The sequence below is a fragment of the Eriocheir sinensis genome, chromosome 49 (assembly GCF_024679095.1).
Source record: "Eriocheir sinensis breed Jianghai 21 chromosome 49, ASM2467909v1, whole genome shotgun sequence".
Lineage (NCBI taxonomy): Eukaryota > Metazoa > Arthropoda > Malacostraca > Decapoda > Varunidae > Eriocheir > Eriocheir sinensis.
The window spans coordinates 71,072-87,778 of NC_066557.1; the positions used below are offsets into that span (position 1 = coordinate 71,072).

At 42.8% G+C, this 16,707-nt stretch overlaps 2 protein-coding genes and 1 long non-coding RNA gene across 4 annotated transcripts in view; 2 read left to right on the top strand and 1 right to left on the bottom strand.

The window, feature by feature from the left end:
* The window catches only part of LOC126981674 (uncharacterized), a 56,554-nt gene extending 46,884 nt beyond the window's left edge, over positions 1–9,670 (top strand). For both annotated transcript variants that reach the window (XM_050833102.1, XM_050833101.1), the window contains one exon: positions 9,534–9,670. The gene's annotated coding sequence lies outside the window, so the exon portion shown is untranslated. The remainder of the gene's footprint in view (positions 1–9,533) is intronic.
* On the top strand, positions 5,986–9,046 carry LOC126981673 (histone-lysine N-methyltransferase, H3 lysine-79 specific-like). The gene is made up of 2 exons (XM_050833100.1): positions 5,986–8,655; positions 8,923–9,046. The coding sequence occupies exons 1-2, from the start codon at positions 7,333–7,335 to the stop codon at positions 9,019–9,021; spliced, it is 1,422 nt and encodes a 473-aa protein (XP_050689057.1). The 5' UTR covers positions 5,986–7,332; the 3' UTR covers positions 9,022–9,046.
* Positions 9,571–16,707, bottom strand: part of LOC126981681 (uncharacterized) — a 40,901-nt gene continuing 33,764 nt past the window's right edge. Inside the window, exon 3 of the long non-coding RNA XR_007734040.1 lies at positions 9,571–10,438. This is a non-coding gene — a long non-coding RNA (uncharacterized LOC126981681). The remainder of the gene's footprint in view (positions 10,439–16,707) is intronic.

The following is a 16,707-nucleotide window of genomic DNA, read 5'->3' on the forward strand; positions in this document are numbered from 1 at the left end:
TTAGGTTAGGTTAGTTTGTAAGCTAATTGAACCATGAATATATGATTACTAACCTTGTTACGGCTTCTGCCACTTCAGTCCACGCTCTCTTCTTATCCTCAGGGGTGATGCTCTTCCCATAACACCCTCTGATTATACGTCTTTTTTCATGAATTTGATGTAAGAAGACCGTTTCATCTGGCGACCAATTAAACTTACTCCTTTTCTGCGCTGGTTCTCCGGCCCATAGATGTGCTCATTGGGGCAGATGACGTGGTTATGGTGCGGTAATTTCAGCAGAGCAAGTCGTGACGCAGGCGGGGAGATAAGGGTATTGACGAGTGACGGAGTAAAAACAGCCTTTGAGGCTGCTTCTATCTGCCACAAAACTCAGTATTTTCTTGTGTTTGCCATTTATTATGTTTCTGTTGTACATTTATACATCTTTTCTTTATTATTCTTTTGAAATATATACTTAATTCATGTCGGATGTTTACGTTTTGCACGGAGGCGTCCTTAGCAACGAGCCCGCCATAAAGAAGAAGAAGAAGAAGAAGATAATAGTAGCCAGGATTTGCTAATACCTACACTCAAAGTTGACGAGGATATCATTTTAACCGCTACGGGTATTGTTTCGGCTGAGGAGAAACTGGATTCAGTAAATAACCATGGCCATGTACAAGGGGTTATTCCAGTGGCGTATATAGATCCATGGAGAGGGGGGGGCCACAGTCACCCGGCCCATAGGAATAAATCTAGGATTTTTCAATGTGTGAGCAGCGACCAAAACGAGCCTCTAGAGTTTGGTGAATATTTTTTAAAATGAAGCATTTTAAGGGTTACTTTGTAGTCTCAAGATCGGTATATTGCACAATTAATATATATTAATGGTAAACCAATTTAAAGAAGCTTACGTATACCTATACATACCGGGTAAAATAAAATTACAGTTTTGAACAATTTGTATTTGGGAAACAAAAAATATATATATATATATATATATATATATATATATATATATATATATATATATATATATATATATATATATATATATATATATATATATATATATGACACACAACTGTCTTCTTCCTCTACCCTAGACATCCTAGGACTGTCCTTCACTAAAATCTCAACTGGAAACTTCATATTATCTCCTGAGGAGATAATATGAAGTTTCAATTGCTAAATCAACTCATATATAAAACTAAATTTCACCTGATTAAGGAATTGAGAGAGAGAGAGAGAGAGAGAGAGACGTTTCAATATTTAACTACGTATGGTAGAAATGTATGAAAGACTGAAAGTTGATAAAATACATAGTATATATATATATATATATATATATATATATATATATATATATATATATATATATATATATATATATATATATTGTGTGTGTGTGTGTGTGTGTGTGTGTGTGTGTGTGTGTGTGTGTAAAAGTAGAGTCTATAGAATTATATAATAAAATATAATGAACAAAAGTTATTAAATTATACTTACATTCACGATACTGCCACTGGACTTTCTAGAAGGATGTTTGGGTCTAATCTGCGAGAACATCATTTCTTTCATTTTCTGAGTATTTGGCAAAGTATCTTGACCTTGCACAAGAATAATGTTTAACCAAAGACGATGTCACATCAAAGGTTGAGGGAAAGCTTTCAGAAGTTTTGATAATTGATTCCAATGTCTTTACAGACGTCAATGGTCAGCCGTCTGTCTGTCTGTCTGTCTCTGAATTTTTCCCCTACGTTCCCCTACGAAAAGACGATTTTCACCGTAGGTGCCCCCTACTCCCTACAAAGCCCTGAAATCCCCTACCCCCTACGCGTGGCAACACTGACTTAGCTCCTCCGGCGGCCCGCTCCTGAAACCGACCAGCCAATAGGAACATGAAAATCTGGTAATCTCTGAATTCTGATTGGCTCGTGCTCCTCCCCAGGCCTTCCATTCCTAGAAACTAGAGCTTTCATAAAAGTCAGCCGATGTCAGCAAACTGTCATCGGATCCCACCTCTTCGCTCTTCTCTTCACTCATTTTTAGATCAGGAAAACACATTTCTCCAGTCTATTATTATTTTCTTCTATCAGTTTAAGAACGGAATTAACTAATGTAGTATGTAATGAGAACACTGTTTTATGGGCTGGTTTTCTTATGATAGAAAACGTATGGAGAAGTAATGCATGAAAGAGAACGGAAAATTGTAAGGGCTCTATGGGGATCTATTCTATTTATAATAGCTAAATAATTTAGCTATTATAAATAGGTCCCCATCAGCCTAAATATGAGTTTAATGTAAGAAGGGGGCTCTGAAGGGCACATTACTGATGTTGAAGACTTGGAGAACTAATAATCAATATCAATAAAAAAAAAAAAATCGCCAAATTTTAACAGGATAAAAAAAAAAAACTGAACCAAAGGGGGGGGCCATGGCCGAGTGGCCCCCCCCCTATATACGCCGGTGGGTTATTCCCAATTTTCCCAGTTGGCTTTTAACTGGCTTCCTTGCTCTTGCTCTTGCTCTTGCTGTACAGGTGACCCGTTGGAGAGTCAGGCCTTCGTATCGGCACACCCTGTAAAAATAAAACAACACAAGCAGTATCCATTACAAATCTTCCAATTCCCTATTTCTTGCACACCACATCTTTTCCAGAAAACTCTTCATGGCTTCTATAATTCTATCATTTGCTTCATCACTCGGTCCCAGCAGCAGCAGCATCCATTCCCTCTCTGTCCTTGCAATCCTCCCATTCACATCCCAGCCCATCTCACTCATTGCCACCTTCATCATCTCCGTCCTTTCTCTCCGGTACCTCCCACACACCATTATCACATGCACGACAGTTTCATCCACACCCCTGTCACACATCTGACACACTTTGCTGCGGGACTCAGACCACCTGTAATTTCTTGCATTCACATTCATACACTGCGCGCGAGCTTGGAAGAGAAGATCACCACCCAGGCTTCCATCATACCAGCTGACACACTGCGGGGCTTCCTTTTCCCTGTACCACTCCAAAGTAGTCTTTCGCTCCATCACATGCTTCCACCTCCTCAGACCGTCACCTTTCACTGCACTGTCTATCTCTTTCTTCCACTTTCTCACATTCCATTCTAGACCCTCACTATTTCTGTCAGTCACCTTCCATTCAAAGAAACGCCTCCCTTCCTCTCTGCTCACCCACCTGACTCGCAAACCACTGTCACCAACCATTCTCATGCAGTTGTTAATCCATTTGCTCTCATGCACACTCCACAAGTAGACCTTCCGTGCCAATCTCGCGTCATCCATTCGTTCCAGTCTTACTTTGTATCTAAGGGTAGCCTTCCTAAATCTTTCCCTAAAGGTACTCCACCCCATATCACCCCTCAGTGCTTCCACCGCTGCATACCTTGGTGCATTCAAAGCTAACCTACCGATCCTATTTTGCCCTACTTCCAATTTATCCATTTCCAACTCACTCCATGTAATCACCTCCATCCCATACATCACACTCGGCACTGCTACACTCTTCCACACCTCTCTCAGCACATCATACTTACATGCTCTCATTCTTGCCGCACTTCCCATACGGCCCACCCATTGATTTACTAGGCTAATCTTCTCATTCTTTGTCCTTTCACATCCTCTCGGACTCATCCATACACCCAGGTACTTGTATGCATCTGTTTGCCCTAGCTCTGTGTCTCCTAGCCTCCAGGTCCTATTTCTCTCATCTTCTGCCCCATTCACAACCATTATCTGACTTTTCTCACTACTATATTTCACTCCAAAATCTCTCCCATACTCATTTACCACATCTAATAGTTCCTGCAGTTCCTCCGCTGACTCACTCATGACTACCACATCATCTGCATATAGAAGCACACTTACCCTGTCTTCTCCCTTCCGCGGTGTTGGTATGCCGGTGGGTACGTTACATGAGGGCAGACAAGGCCCTGTATATGGACAGCTACTGTGCGGGGAGAAGAACTGGCGGAGACGGAACAGAACGCCCAGCCTCGAGGAAGCTGATTTCGTAAGAGATGAGATATGAAGTTTCCAGTTGAGATTTTGAGTTAAGGATAGACCAAGGATGTTTAGTGTTGAGGAAGGTGATAGCTGGGTGTTGTCAAAGAATAGGGGATAGTTGTTTGGAAGATTGTGTCGAGTGGATAGGTGGAGAAACTGTGTTTTTGAGGCGTTGAAGGACACCAGGTTCCTCTTGCCCCATTCGGAAATAATAGTAAGGTCTGAGGCTAAGCGTTCTGCAGCCTCCAGCCTTGAGTCGTTAAGTTCCTGTAGGGTGGGTCTTCTTGAGAATGTGGTCCTGGTGGTGGTGCTTGGGGTGGTGTCCATGGGGGAGAGATGCTGGCATGTTGGTGGTTCTCTGCATGGTAATTTACTAGAACTAGATTATTCTCTAACATGGCTTTGTGAGGGATTTTGGTCTAATTTATGGATATGTGTCTGGACCCCTGAAATAGTCTGACTTAAAAACATTTCAGTAATGTCACTGACAAGTCAAACGGAAGCATACAACACAGCATTAGTGCTGAAAACGAATTACAGCCCTTCTGCCTGACAACAGGCACCACCGCCCGGGAAAAACTGTCATGTACATCACTTCAGATTCCAGTACAGATTGCACACTATCGGAAGTAGGAAGATGGAGGAATTAGACAATTTGCTCCTAGAGGATGACTATACAGAATACAGATCACCTGTGCTTAATCCTTTGTATATGCTCCACATCCAGCGGCAGATGCTTTCTGTGTGGCAAGAGTTATGTTTACAGTTTGCATGTATATGAGTTATGAGCCAACTCTAATTTTCTCCTTGTTTTTTTTTTTTTTTTTTTTTTTTTTTTTTTACATTGCTGCCTATTGCGCCGGTAGGCTTCTTCCCGGTGGATCCTGATGGTCGGTCCAAGGCTTCATTCCAGTGGGTCCTGATGGTCGGCCCAGCCCGTTCTGGCGCAGGCGAGTGTTTATAGTGGCGCCATCTTGCATTGGCTCATGCTGCCCTCCCAGAGCTCATTTTTGATCCTTGAATCTAGAGTCCGGGTTGATAGGTGGTCTTCTGGACAGCATGTGGGTAGTTTTAAGCCACTCGGCGGCGGCTGAAAAATCCCAGCTTGGTGGCACCGGGCGGGGATTGAACTCGCGTCCTCCTGAACACGAGGCCGTTACTTTGACGACTCAGCCACCGCCTCCCCATGTTTTAGATTGATGTCAACTATGATATTGTAAAAATATATATTTCCTCACCTGCACATGATGATTATATTAAGAGATGATGCAAGAAATTAACCAGCATACAAAAAAACAGCACTGCTCCGGGATTAAAGTCACAGCTACAAAATAGTTGGACAACGCTGCCTAGGATCAAAAAGATGCTAAATGTCTATAGAAAATGCAGCATCTTCCCTTCTTTCCCTTGCCTTATGTCATTTTCAGTTTTTATTTAATGTGAAATGATCGGAAAATAAATATTTCTTTATACAACACCAACTTTCTGGGTCTCAGAGAGCATTATATTCTATATTTCATTCTTCAAAAAAAAAAATTCGACGGAATTTGACTGCTGTAGTGCTGTGGCTATTCTCGCTGATTGACCAGTGAAAAGTGTTTGTCTTTTGGGAAAACATATAACTGAGCACTTTTGGTCTCATTTACTTTTGTATGCATCCGTCTGACGTGTCGGTGACACTACTGAAAACCCATTAACACCGTATCCAATCTCTGGAGTCTAGAAGTGTGACTTATAGAGATTTCTGTATTCTTTTTGTATATATATATATATATATATATATATATATATATATATATATATATATATATATATATATATATATATATATATATATATATATATATATATATATATATATATATAAACTAGCACAAATGGTTTGAGGCTCAGTAAATGTAACATGCTGAAAATTTTAGAATTTTGCCTTATTGATTACTTTGGCATGGACTAAATATGGGAAGAGGGATGAGAAAGAAATGGATATGAGAACTTTATTATTACCTTCAATATATTGCTGTATGTAGACTCATGTTAAAAACTGACTGGCATATATATTCTCTAATTCTATTACAATTTCAGTTTCAGACAGAGGCACTACACCGTGATATCCTCAACAGGAATAAAACAGCATTCAACCAAGTTATTGAGCGGTACATTTCCCTGGCACACGGACTTCCTCCTCCACTAGATGAATGTCCCTATACCAGTCTCCACACAACAGCAAAAACAAACCAAGTTCAGCTCCCTTATACCCCCAGAAGAACCTTTCCAGGACAGGTGCAACCATAAAAACCAGCACTGTCTCCCCAGCGATCTCATTGAGGCAAGATTCATGTTGGGATGAGGATGATCTTGTTAGAGAAGTAGAGGAATCACTGCAGAGGAGGAAACAACAGCTTGGGTTAAGTGATGATTTTATATGTGAGGAGATAGAGGATAATGAGGTTGATGAGGATGACCCCACATGGGATGGCTCTCATTACCATGCCAGGGTGAATTTACCCAGCAGATTGCATAAAAAGAGAAAACTTTCTGATAATCTTATAACAAACACAGTGGGGTCATCTGATGAAAACAAGTCTTGAAAGAAAGCAAAAGCACCTGTGGATGAAGTAAGCCTTTCCCAAAACAAAACTGCTGATTTGAGGAAGCTTTCTGTGCAGGACAGGCTTTCAGATGTGAGCAACTTACCAAGAAGAAGAGGTAGACCTCCGAAAAGAAAGTCAGTGCTGGAGGTGAATGATGAGGGTAATATATCAAAGAAAAGATGTAGATTGCCCAAACAAAAGTCAGTGCAGAAGGTGAGCAATGATGAAAACAAAGAACCCAAACGGAGAGGCAGGCCACCCAAGAAGACTCAAACTTTGAGTCTGAACCCCACCAAGGGCAAAACTTCAAACAAAACGTCATCTGATGAAAACAAAGAACCTAAACGGAGAGGCAGGCCGCCCAAGAAGACTCAAACTTTGAGTCTGAACTCCACCAAGGGCAAAACCTCAAACAAAAGGTCATCTGATGAAAACAATGTGCCACAAAAGAGAGGCAGACCATTCAAACAGAAAGCAACAGGGACTCTTAAGATCCACACTCAAGACTGTAGTGTAGTGCTGAGAAGGCTTGCTGGGGGCAGGGAGGGCATCCAGTCTGTGAATAAATCAAATGAAACCAGGACACTGTGCAGTATTAGAGGTGCAGAAGAGGAGGAGCAAAGACCTCAAGAGAGCAGTAATGGTATTGTGAAGTTGGTGCAGGAGGCAGTGGGAGGGACTGGTGGTATTCTGCATAGGGTTGAATATGGGAAGTATATAATCTGCCTCCTTGACACCATGGACACGATGCTTATCATGGTAAATCAAAACGTGCCCAGTGAAACTAGTTCTGGCAAAGAAACAGAAGCAGCTACAGGAAAGACTTCCAAAAAAGAGAAGAAAAAAGCCCAAGAAAGAGAACAGAGAACAAGAACTCATACTGGCAGCAACATGGAAGCAAACACACAAGTAGAACAAACTGTCAACAAAATTACTAACAGAGAGAAAAGAAAAAAGGTAGATCAAACAGCTAAAAAAACTAACAACAAAGAAAAAGAGAAAAAAGCCATAGAAAAACAGCAGACAGTGGATAAGAAAGCAAGGAGTAGCACAAGAACTGAATCCTCACTCCATCATAAGGCGATGCAACAGTCTGAGTCAACTGTTGAACATCCTACAGTGAAAAAGATGGGACAGAATAACAGCCGAAAAAGGGAGCACAGCTCAAACGCAGTCAAGTCACCGAAGAGACAAAGGAATGAGCCAAGCGTGCCCGCCAAGGCTTCTGTTGCAACACACCTGGCCATAGATGCCATGTTGTCACCTGGGCAGAATAGCGGCATTGTTCCCAGCAGTGAAGGCAATGTGCTGAAGAGATTACATGTTGATCCAGATGCAGGAACAGATAAAGTTACAGGTCAGTTTATGCAGCATGAACTTCCTAACACCAGTGAATCACCAAATAAGCCAAAAAAAGCACGTGACCTAGAAGTCTCTGACAGAAGTCTTTCTTCCGATGGGTCAGAGTCAGAGTCACAGTATGGAGACGGATCGCTTACTGATAGTGATGAAGATGACATGATTTCAGAATTTAGTGCAACCCAGAAAAAGAAGAGCTTCCTCCATCAGACACGAGAAAGGCTGAAAAGAAGGAATTACAGACCTGAGCACAGGGAGTCAGTGAGCAAAGTTATATTCGATAGTGACAATGACATCCTTATTATGGAACCGCCCAAGCCTGTGCCCATGTCAGAAGACAAGAAAAACAACACAAATTCTGAAAACAGCCAGAGCACAAAGGGGGTGCAGGGCAGACCCATCATGGCATCACCATATGTTTCCCTGAAGACCCAAAGAGCCATTAGGAGAGCTGCAGGTGGACACCAGCGAAGCCTGACCACTAGCAGTTCCTACATCCAAGGCCTCATCAGTAACTCCATCATGAAGAATGTTCCAGAGATGATGACTTCGGCCTCAACCAGGGTACCAGTGGACGGTCAAACGGAGGAGGAACCTGACCCTGAGGACATGTGGGATCTCCTGCCAGCCCTCCCCCAGCGGTCCTCCAGCTCCCTTGCCGCAAGGGCTGCCAAGACCAGCCTGCAAGAATCTGGCATAACGGTGGGTGTTCTGTGATCAACTTTATTTCCATCATTGTGAAAGTTTTTTTAATGTTTTGCTCCTCCACTTCCTTCTTCCAGTTGTAACTATTTGAATTAGCATCATTTCCCAGCATGAAAAGCCTGACTATTAAACCACTAATCATTACTAAGCAGCATATATCTCATTTTGTTTCCTCCAGTTTTCTGTCTTTTCTATCATTCATTACTTATTAATTCATTTACCTCTCTATTCCTTCTATCATTCGTTCATTCATTCATCCCACAGGAGACTGCAGCCACTGCTCCAGAGAGGCCAACAACTGTCACCAGCACCAACATTAGTGGTGCAGTCATCACATCAAAGGTATACTATATACTTTTCTAGATGAAAAAAAAGAAAAATATCAATTGATTAATAGATTTACATATATTTCAGATATTCAAGAATTTATTATTTATATAAGTTGATGTATTCATTCACTTATTTACTATTTTATATTCCTATTTGAGAGATGTATGGAGGTCAGTTGTATTTAAGGAGATTGGTTGTAATGTAAGACTATAAAAAATTTTGGCAGGCAGATTATATACTTCCCATATTCAACCCTATGCAGAATACCAGCAGTCCCTCCCACTGCCTCCTGCACCAACTTCACAATACCATCACTGCTCTCTTGAGGTCTTTGCTTCTCCTCTTCTGCACCTCTAATACTGCACACTGTCCTGGTTTCATTTGATTTATTTACAGACTGGATGCCCTCACTGCCCCCACCAAGCCTTCTCAGCACTACACTACAGTCTTGAGTGTGGATCTTAAGAGTCCCTGTTGCTTTCTGTTTGAATGGTCTGCCTCTCTTTTGTGGCACATTGTTTTCATCAGATGACCTTTTGTTTGAGGTTCTGTCCTTGGTGGGGTTCAGACTCAATGTTTGAGTCTTCTTGGGTGGCCTGCCCCTCCGTTTGGGTTCTTTGTTTTCATCAGATGACCTTTTGTTTGAAGTTCTGTCCTTGGTAGGGTTCAGACTCAATGTTTGAGTCTTCTTGGGTGGCCTGCCTCTCCGTTTGGGTTCTTCGTTTTCATCATTGCTCACCTTCTGCACTGACTTTTGTTTGGGCAATCTACATCTTTTCTTTGATATATTACCCTCATCATTCACCTCCAGCACTGACTTTCTTTTCGGAGGTCTACCTCTTCTTCTTGGTAAGTTGCTCACATCTGAAAGCCTGTCCTGCACAGAAAGCTTCCTCAAATCAGCAGTTTTGTTTTGGGAAAGGCTTACTTCATCCACAGGTGCTTTTGCTTTCTTTCAAGACTTGTTTTCATCAGATGACCCCACTGTGTTTGTTATAAGATTATCAGAAAGTTTTCTCTTTTTATGCAATCTGCTGGGTAAATTCACCCTGGCATGGTAATGAGAGCCATCCCAAGTGGGGTCATCCTCATTATCCTCATTATCCTCACATATAAAGTCATCACTTAACCCAAGCTGTTGTTTCCTCCTCTGCAGTGATTCCTCTACTTCTCTAACAAGATCATCCTCATCCCAACATGAATCTTGCCTCAATGAGATCGCTGGGGAGACAGTGCTGGTTGTTATGGTTGCACCTGTCCTAGAAAGGTTCTTCTGGGGGTATAAGGGAGTTGAACTTGGTTTGTTTTTGCTGTTGTGTGGAGACTGGTAGGGACATTCATCTAGTGGAGGAGGAAGTCCGTGTGCCAAGGAAATGTACCGCTCAATAACCTGGTTGAATGCTGTTTTATTCCTGTTGAGGATATCACGGTGTAGTGCCTCTGTCTGAAACTGAAATTGTAATAGAATTAGAGAATATATATGCCAGTCAGTTTTTAACATGAGTCTACATACAGCAATATATTGAAGGTAATAATAAAGTTCTCATATCCATTTCTTTCTCATCCCTCTTCCCATATTTAGTCCATGCCAAAGTAATCAATAAGGCAAAATTCTAAAATTTTCAGCATGTTACATTTACTGAGCCTCAAACCATTTGTGCTGACTAGTTTATATATATATATATATATATATATATATATATATATATATATATATATATATATATATATATATATATATATATATAAAAGAATACAGTAAACTCTATAAGTCACACTTCTATACTCCAGATATTGGATACCGTGTTAATGGGTTTTCAGTAGTGTCACCGACAAGTCAGATGGATGCATACAAAAGTAAATGAGACCAAAAGTGCTCAGTGATATGTTTTCCCAAAAGACAAACACTTTTCACTGGTCAATCAGCGAGGAATAGCCACAGCACCACAGCAGTCAAATTCCCGTAGGAGTTTTTTTTTGAAGAATGAAATATAGAATATAATGTTCTTTGAGACCCAGAAAGTTGGTGTTGTATAAAGAAATATTTATTTTCTTGTCATTTCACATTAAATAAAAACTGAAAATGACATAAGGCAAGGGAAAGAAGGGAAGATGCTGCATTTTTTATAGACATTTCTATAAGTTAAAAGCCAACTGGGAAAATTGGGAATAACCCCTTGTACATGGCCATGGTTATTTACCGGATCCAGTTTCTCCTCAGCCGAAACAATACCCGTAGCGGTTAAAATGATATAAGTAGATAAGGGAAGAGAACGAGAAATACGAACCACAGCTTGGGTTGGCACGCATGTATATTGTTGTATATATATTTATACGTTACTAGAAAATAAGAGAAAATTAAGTTTAGAATTAACATACAAAAAGACAACCTCAGAAAGGCAGAGGAGGGATTGATTAATGTGCCAAGCTGAAAGGCGAGAAGGGAGAGTGTTGGAACCTGGTGAAGGCCACGTCACCAGGAAAGGTTGCAAGGCAACTGCTCTGCCTGGCCAGATTCATTCGGGACTTAACCTTTCCACGGCACAGGTAAGCTCACCGCTCGCTAGTCCTGAGTGTCTGGGAGTGAGAGATAGCCCTAGCCAGCGTTCATTAGTGATTCATTCGGGACTTAACCTTTCCACAGCACAGGTGAGGGCGCGAGACAGCTGAAGGCCGGTGTCCTGGGCTAGGCAAGGCGAGTGGCCCGCCATCTTGAAGCCGCCCCAATTGAGAGTCGGGAATGGACCCAGACGCCAGTGGTGAACAAGGGTCATGCCCTCAGTCATGAGTGCCTGAACTGAGCCAAGGTAAGGGCGAGCCAGTCCAGTCCCTGCCGTCCCCAAGACCAGCAGGCTGGTGATGGGAGTAAACGCCTCCGAAACCCCCCCTTTAGGCACGGCACAGCAGCATATAGTGTAGCTCTCAGGGGTGGGTTTCATCATAGTGCTCTCCCAAGCGTGGTGACGTCACGCGCAGTTGGGAGAATTTCTTGGGCATGTTTCATCACCGCGCCACAAGCACTTCCAAGTAGGATTGGGAGTGGTCTTGGGAGAAACCAGCGTTGCCAATCTTCCGCGTCGCTTTTACGTCTAATATGTCTTCAGTTAACCTAAATTACAATTCTTATGTATAATTATGGAATTATAAATATAAACAATTGATATTTAGTTGAAATACAGCGATTGTATCTTCATTGTAAGGAATATGTGCACGTATTTTTGTTCCATCTGCATCTTCAACAGCACCACGGTGTAAACAAACATTTAGTGAGTCGTGAGTAGACCCTGGCCACCTCGCCACCATGTCTCGCAGCTTATACTGTGCATCAAATATTACTTGCACATTGATGCTGTGGTAGTTATTGCGGTTGACGTACACTTTTTCGTGCTCATGTGGGGCCACTATTCTTACGTGGGTGCCATCAACAGTACCCACCACACCGGGAAAACCAGCAATTTCGGCAAACTCCGCCTTCATTCTCTGCTGCTCCCCCCCGGTTTAAAAGGAAGCCCATGAGCCGCCTCATATTCTCTTGTGTCACGAGAGCATCCACAGTCTGGGTGATGATTCTGCTGACTGTGGCCCGGGAAACTCCAAAGTCATCTGCGCTGTACTGCTGCATTTTCCCGGTGGCGAGGTATCGCCGAGTCAACGCCACTTTCAGCTCCGCTGTGACCGCACGGCTCCTCTCAGTCCTGTTGCCAATCACGTGTCGCACCAAGTCAGTGACGAACAACAGGCCAGCACGATCCACCCTGTACCTCTTCTTGAACTCGGTGTCATCGTATTCATTAAAGATGTCCCTTCTCGGGCGAAAATTCCTTGGTCGGTGCTGGCGGGGTTGTTCACGGGCTGCCATGTTTACAGTCTGACGCTTGGAACCTTCCTTGGGAGCGCTTGGGAGACCCCGCACGGCCTCCCAAGGCAGCAAGCGAGATAGGCAGAGTTCCAAGGCTTGGGAGCTTTCGTGAAACATGCCCAAGGTTTCTCGCACGCTTGGGACTCCTTGAGCACACTTCCAAGGACTTGGGAACTTTGATGAAACCCACCCCAGGCCTCCACCAAGCCAAGGAAATTGTGTCAAACAGGCAAGGGGCACCCGCTTTGTGGACGAGGGGCTAACAGTGACCTCACCCCCCCTTTAGCTGTAACAGTCTGATCTTTCTCTCATACTTACTCTTTTCTTCCTATTTTTGTTATGAGTGTTTTATTTTGTGTGTGTGCATGCCGGTGCAGGAAGTTGAAATCGGAGAGTCTAGCCAATCGGGCGGTAGCCCTGTGATATATCCCGACATGTGTTTATCTATCTCGTGTGTAGCATTTATCCATAGGAATGTTAGGGATTAGAAGAAAGGTTTTCACGTTTGTAAACAAAACATGCTACACTTCCTTCGTCTAGTGAGGATATGGTTAGAACCAGAGACCCATAGACAACTTTTTCTGGAAGAGGTTTACGCCTGTGACTCCAGCTCCATAGCCTCAGTCATACTATTAGGTAGGGTTTTCTTTTTTTTGGTGGATATTTTGAACTGTGTATTTAAATGCAATTTTGTATTAACCAAAACATGCTACACTCCCATCGGGAGTGAGGATTATTGTTAGGGGGAAGGGAACTTGGGAAGCAAATCAATAAATTGTCTTCTGCCTATGTCCTGTGTTAATGCATACAGCCTTCCTAGCCTACGGTGCAGTCTCGCAATCTCCCCCACCACGACCTCCGAAGGTAACCACAACCCCACACTACCAAACATATGGGACTGAGGATACCATCTACCTCAAGGAACAACCCGTAGTAAGCTGGGGAACGTCGGATACTATCTACCAGGTGGGACAGTTGTTAAAGTCAAGGGTTGCCAGGCCTGCCAGGGCAGGGAGAGTCTGGGGACTAAACAGTTAGTTTAGTTCCGCCCCACCTGGTTCATAGAACTGCCGTTCCTCACTTACAGGCTTTGGGGGTTGTGCCATATTACAACCTCCTGGTGGCAGCTTACAGAGAGGGAACAGCAGGGAATCGAACCCAGCCGTACACTCTCTGTGTGGTTGAGGAATCTTAGCGTCACTATTTTTCCTCTTCCTCCCCTTTTTTTATTTTTCAACCTGTGATGGCCAGGGGTCAAACTCAGGGCTGTTATACTCGTATGGGATATGCATCTCATGTGTGGGGGGGCTCCACTCATACAGCTCTTCTGGACAGAGTGGAGGCTAAGGCTCTTCGTCTCATCAGCTCTCCTCCTCATACTGATAGTCTTCTACCTCTTAAATTCCGCCGCGATGTTGCCTCTCTTTCTACCTTCTATCAATATTTCCACGCTGACTGCTCTTCTGAACTTGCTAACTACATGCCTCCCCCCCTCCCACGGCCCCGCTGCACACGAATTTCTACTCATGCTCATCCCTATACTGTCCAAACCCCTTATGCAAGAGTTAACCAGCATCTTCACTCTTTCATCCCTCACGCTGGTAAACTCTGGAACAATCTTCCTTCATCTGTATTTCCTCCTGCCTACGACTTGAACTCTTTCAAGAGGAGGGTATCAGGACATCTCTCCTCCCGAGTTTGACCTTGCATTTTTTTTTTTTTTTTTTTTTTTTTTACATTGTGGCCTATTGCGCCGGTAGGCTTCTTCCCGGTGGATCCTGATGGTCGGTCTAAGGCTTCTTTTCGGTGGGTCCTGATGGTCGGCCCAGCCCGTTCTGGCGCAGGCGAGTGTTTATAGTGGCGCCATCTTGCATTGGCTCATGCTGCCCTCCCAGAGCTCATCTTTGATCTTAGAATCTAGAGTCCGGGTTGATAGGTGGTCTTCTGGACAGCATGTGGGTTGTTTTAAGCCACTCGGCGGCGGCTGAAAAATTCTAGCTTGGTGGCACCAAGCGGGGATTGAACTTGCGTCCTCCTGAACACGGGGCTGTTACTATGACAACTCAGCCACCGCCTCCCCAAACACCTCTTATTTATTTCTTAGGAGCAGCGAGTAGCGGGCTTTTTTTTGTTATTGTTTTTTTTTGTGTGCCCTTGAGCTGCTTCCTTTGTTGTAAAAAAAAAAAATAAATAAAAAATAAAAAATTAACAGAACTCCACCTTAAGGGGGGCGACTACGGGGTATTTTTGACGAATATATTTAAAATTGGACAAGTTCATGTTTTTCGCTCAGCATGGCGAGGAAACCCTAAATTACCATGTGGTGAGGTTTGTTTTCATAAAATTAAAACCCCTCCCCCTTGGGGGGGCTTTTGCGTCATAGTCGGACATGCGCGTCATAAGACGCTCATGTCAACATATGCGGTATCATTCATATATATACGTAAAAATAGCATTAGAATACTTTATTTCTTTGTAAATTTTGTCATCTGTCATCCTCTCTTCTTCGCGCGGAGAGGCAGGGGAGGAAGAGAGGTGCCACCGCGCCAGTGCCAAGCGAGACACAGACGAGAAAAGTATGTCGTACTTTTCTCTCCTCTCCAGCCCAAAAAACCGTCCTTACAAATGATGTACAAGCGCAAGGCAACCAGAAAAAGAGTCACCAACATCAAGAGGTCTTATGGAGCGGCCAAACCTCAAATAACAAGCAAGAGAGTAGCGTAGAAGCAAGGCACTCCCACGAGGCACTCCCGCGGCACTCGCGCTACGCGGGAGTGCCACGGCCCAGATGCCTGATCAGTCTCCAGTAAGTCAACAAGATATACAAAATAATATGTGAAAATTTCATGCCAATCAAATAAATGCAAATGGCAGGACAGGAATGAAATGTAAAAAAATCTTTAGGAGCCAATATCCCAAAAATTAGTTTTTTAAACTTAAAATAATTTCACAAAATCGGTAAAAAGTCTGATCGACTTTTGTTAGGTATCTGTTGAAACTACAACTAAAGGGCAATTTTTAGTTGGAAATAGACTTTCAATAATGTCAAAAGAAAACGGGACACAAAGAGGAGAAAATAATAATTGACAAAAGATTGTAATTTTTTTTCTTCGAAGACAAAACAAAAAATCAAAAAGTTACTTCCAATAAAATGTAGATAGGTAAACAAAGTTTCTATGGTATTTTTTTTCAAACCGATTAACTGAAAATTAAAGCCTGTGGAACAAAAATACAAAAAATACGCTTTGTTCGAGTCTCTCCTAAACTTCACCCAAATTTGATGAAATTCACAGAATAAGAAACCTTTACAGTAACAAACAACATACTAAGATTTCAAAGCTATTGGACGTACCATATGTGCAGGAGGACCCCCCATAATCACCCCCCTTTTTTTTTTTTTTTTTTTTTTTTTTTTTTACAGCAAAGGAGACAGCTCAAGGGCACAAAAAAGTAAACATTGATAAAAAAAAAAAAAGCCCGCTACTCGCTGCTCCTAAAAAGAATCCAAAGAGGTGGCCGAAAGATAAGTCAGTTTCGGGAGGAGAGGTGTCCTGATACCCTCCTCTTGAAAGAGTTCAAGTCGTAGGCAGGAGGAAATACAGATGAAGGAAGATTGTTCCAGAGTTTACCAGCGTGAGGGATGAAAGAGTGAAGATGCTGGTTAACTCTTGCATAAGGGGTTTGGACAGTATAGGGATGAGCATGAGTAGAAAGTCGAGTGCAGCGGGCCGGGAGGGGGAGGCATGCAGTTAGCAAGTTCAGAAGAGCAGTCAGCGTGGAAATATCGATAGAAGATAGAAAGAGAGGCAACATTGCGGAATTTAAGAGGTAGAAGACTATCAGTATGAGGAGGAGAGCTG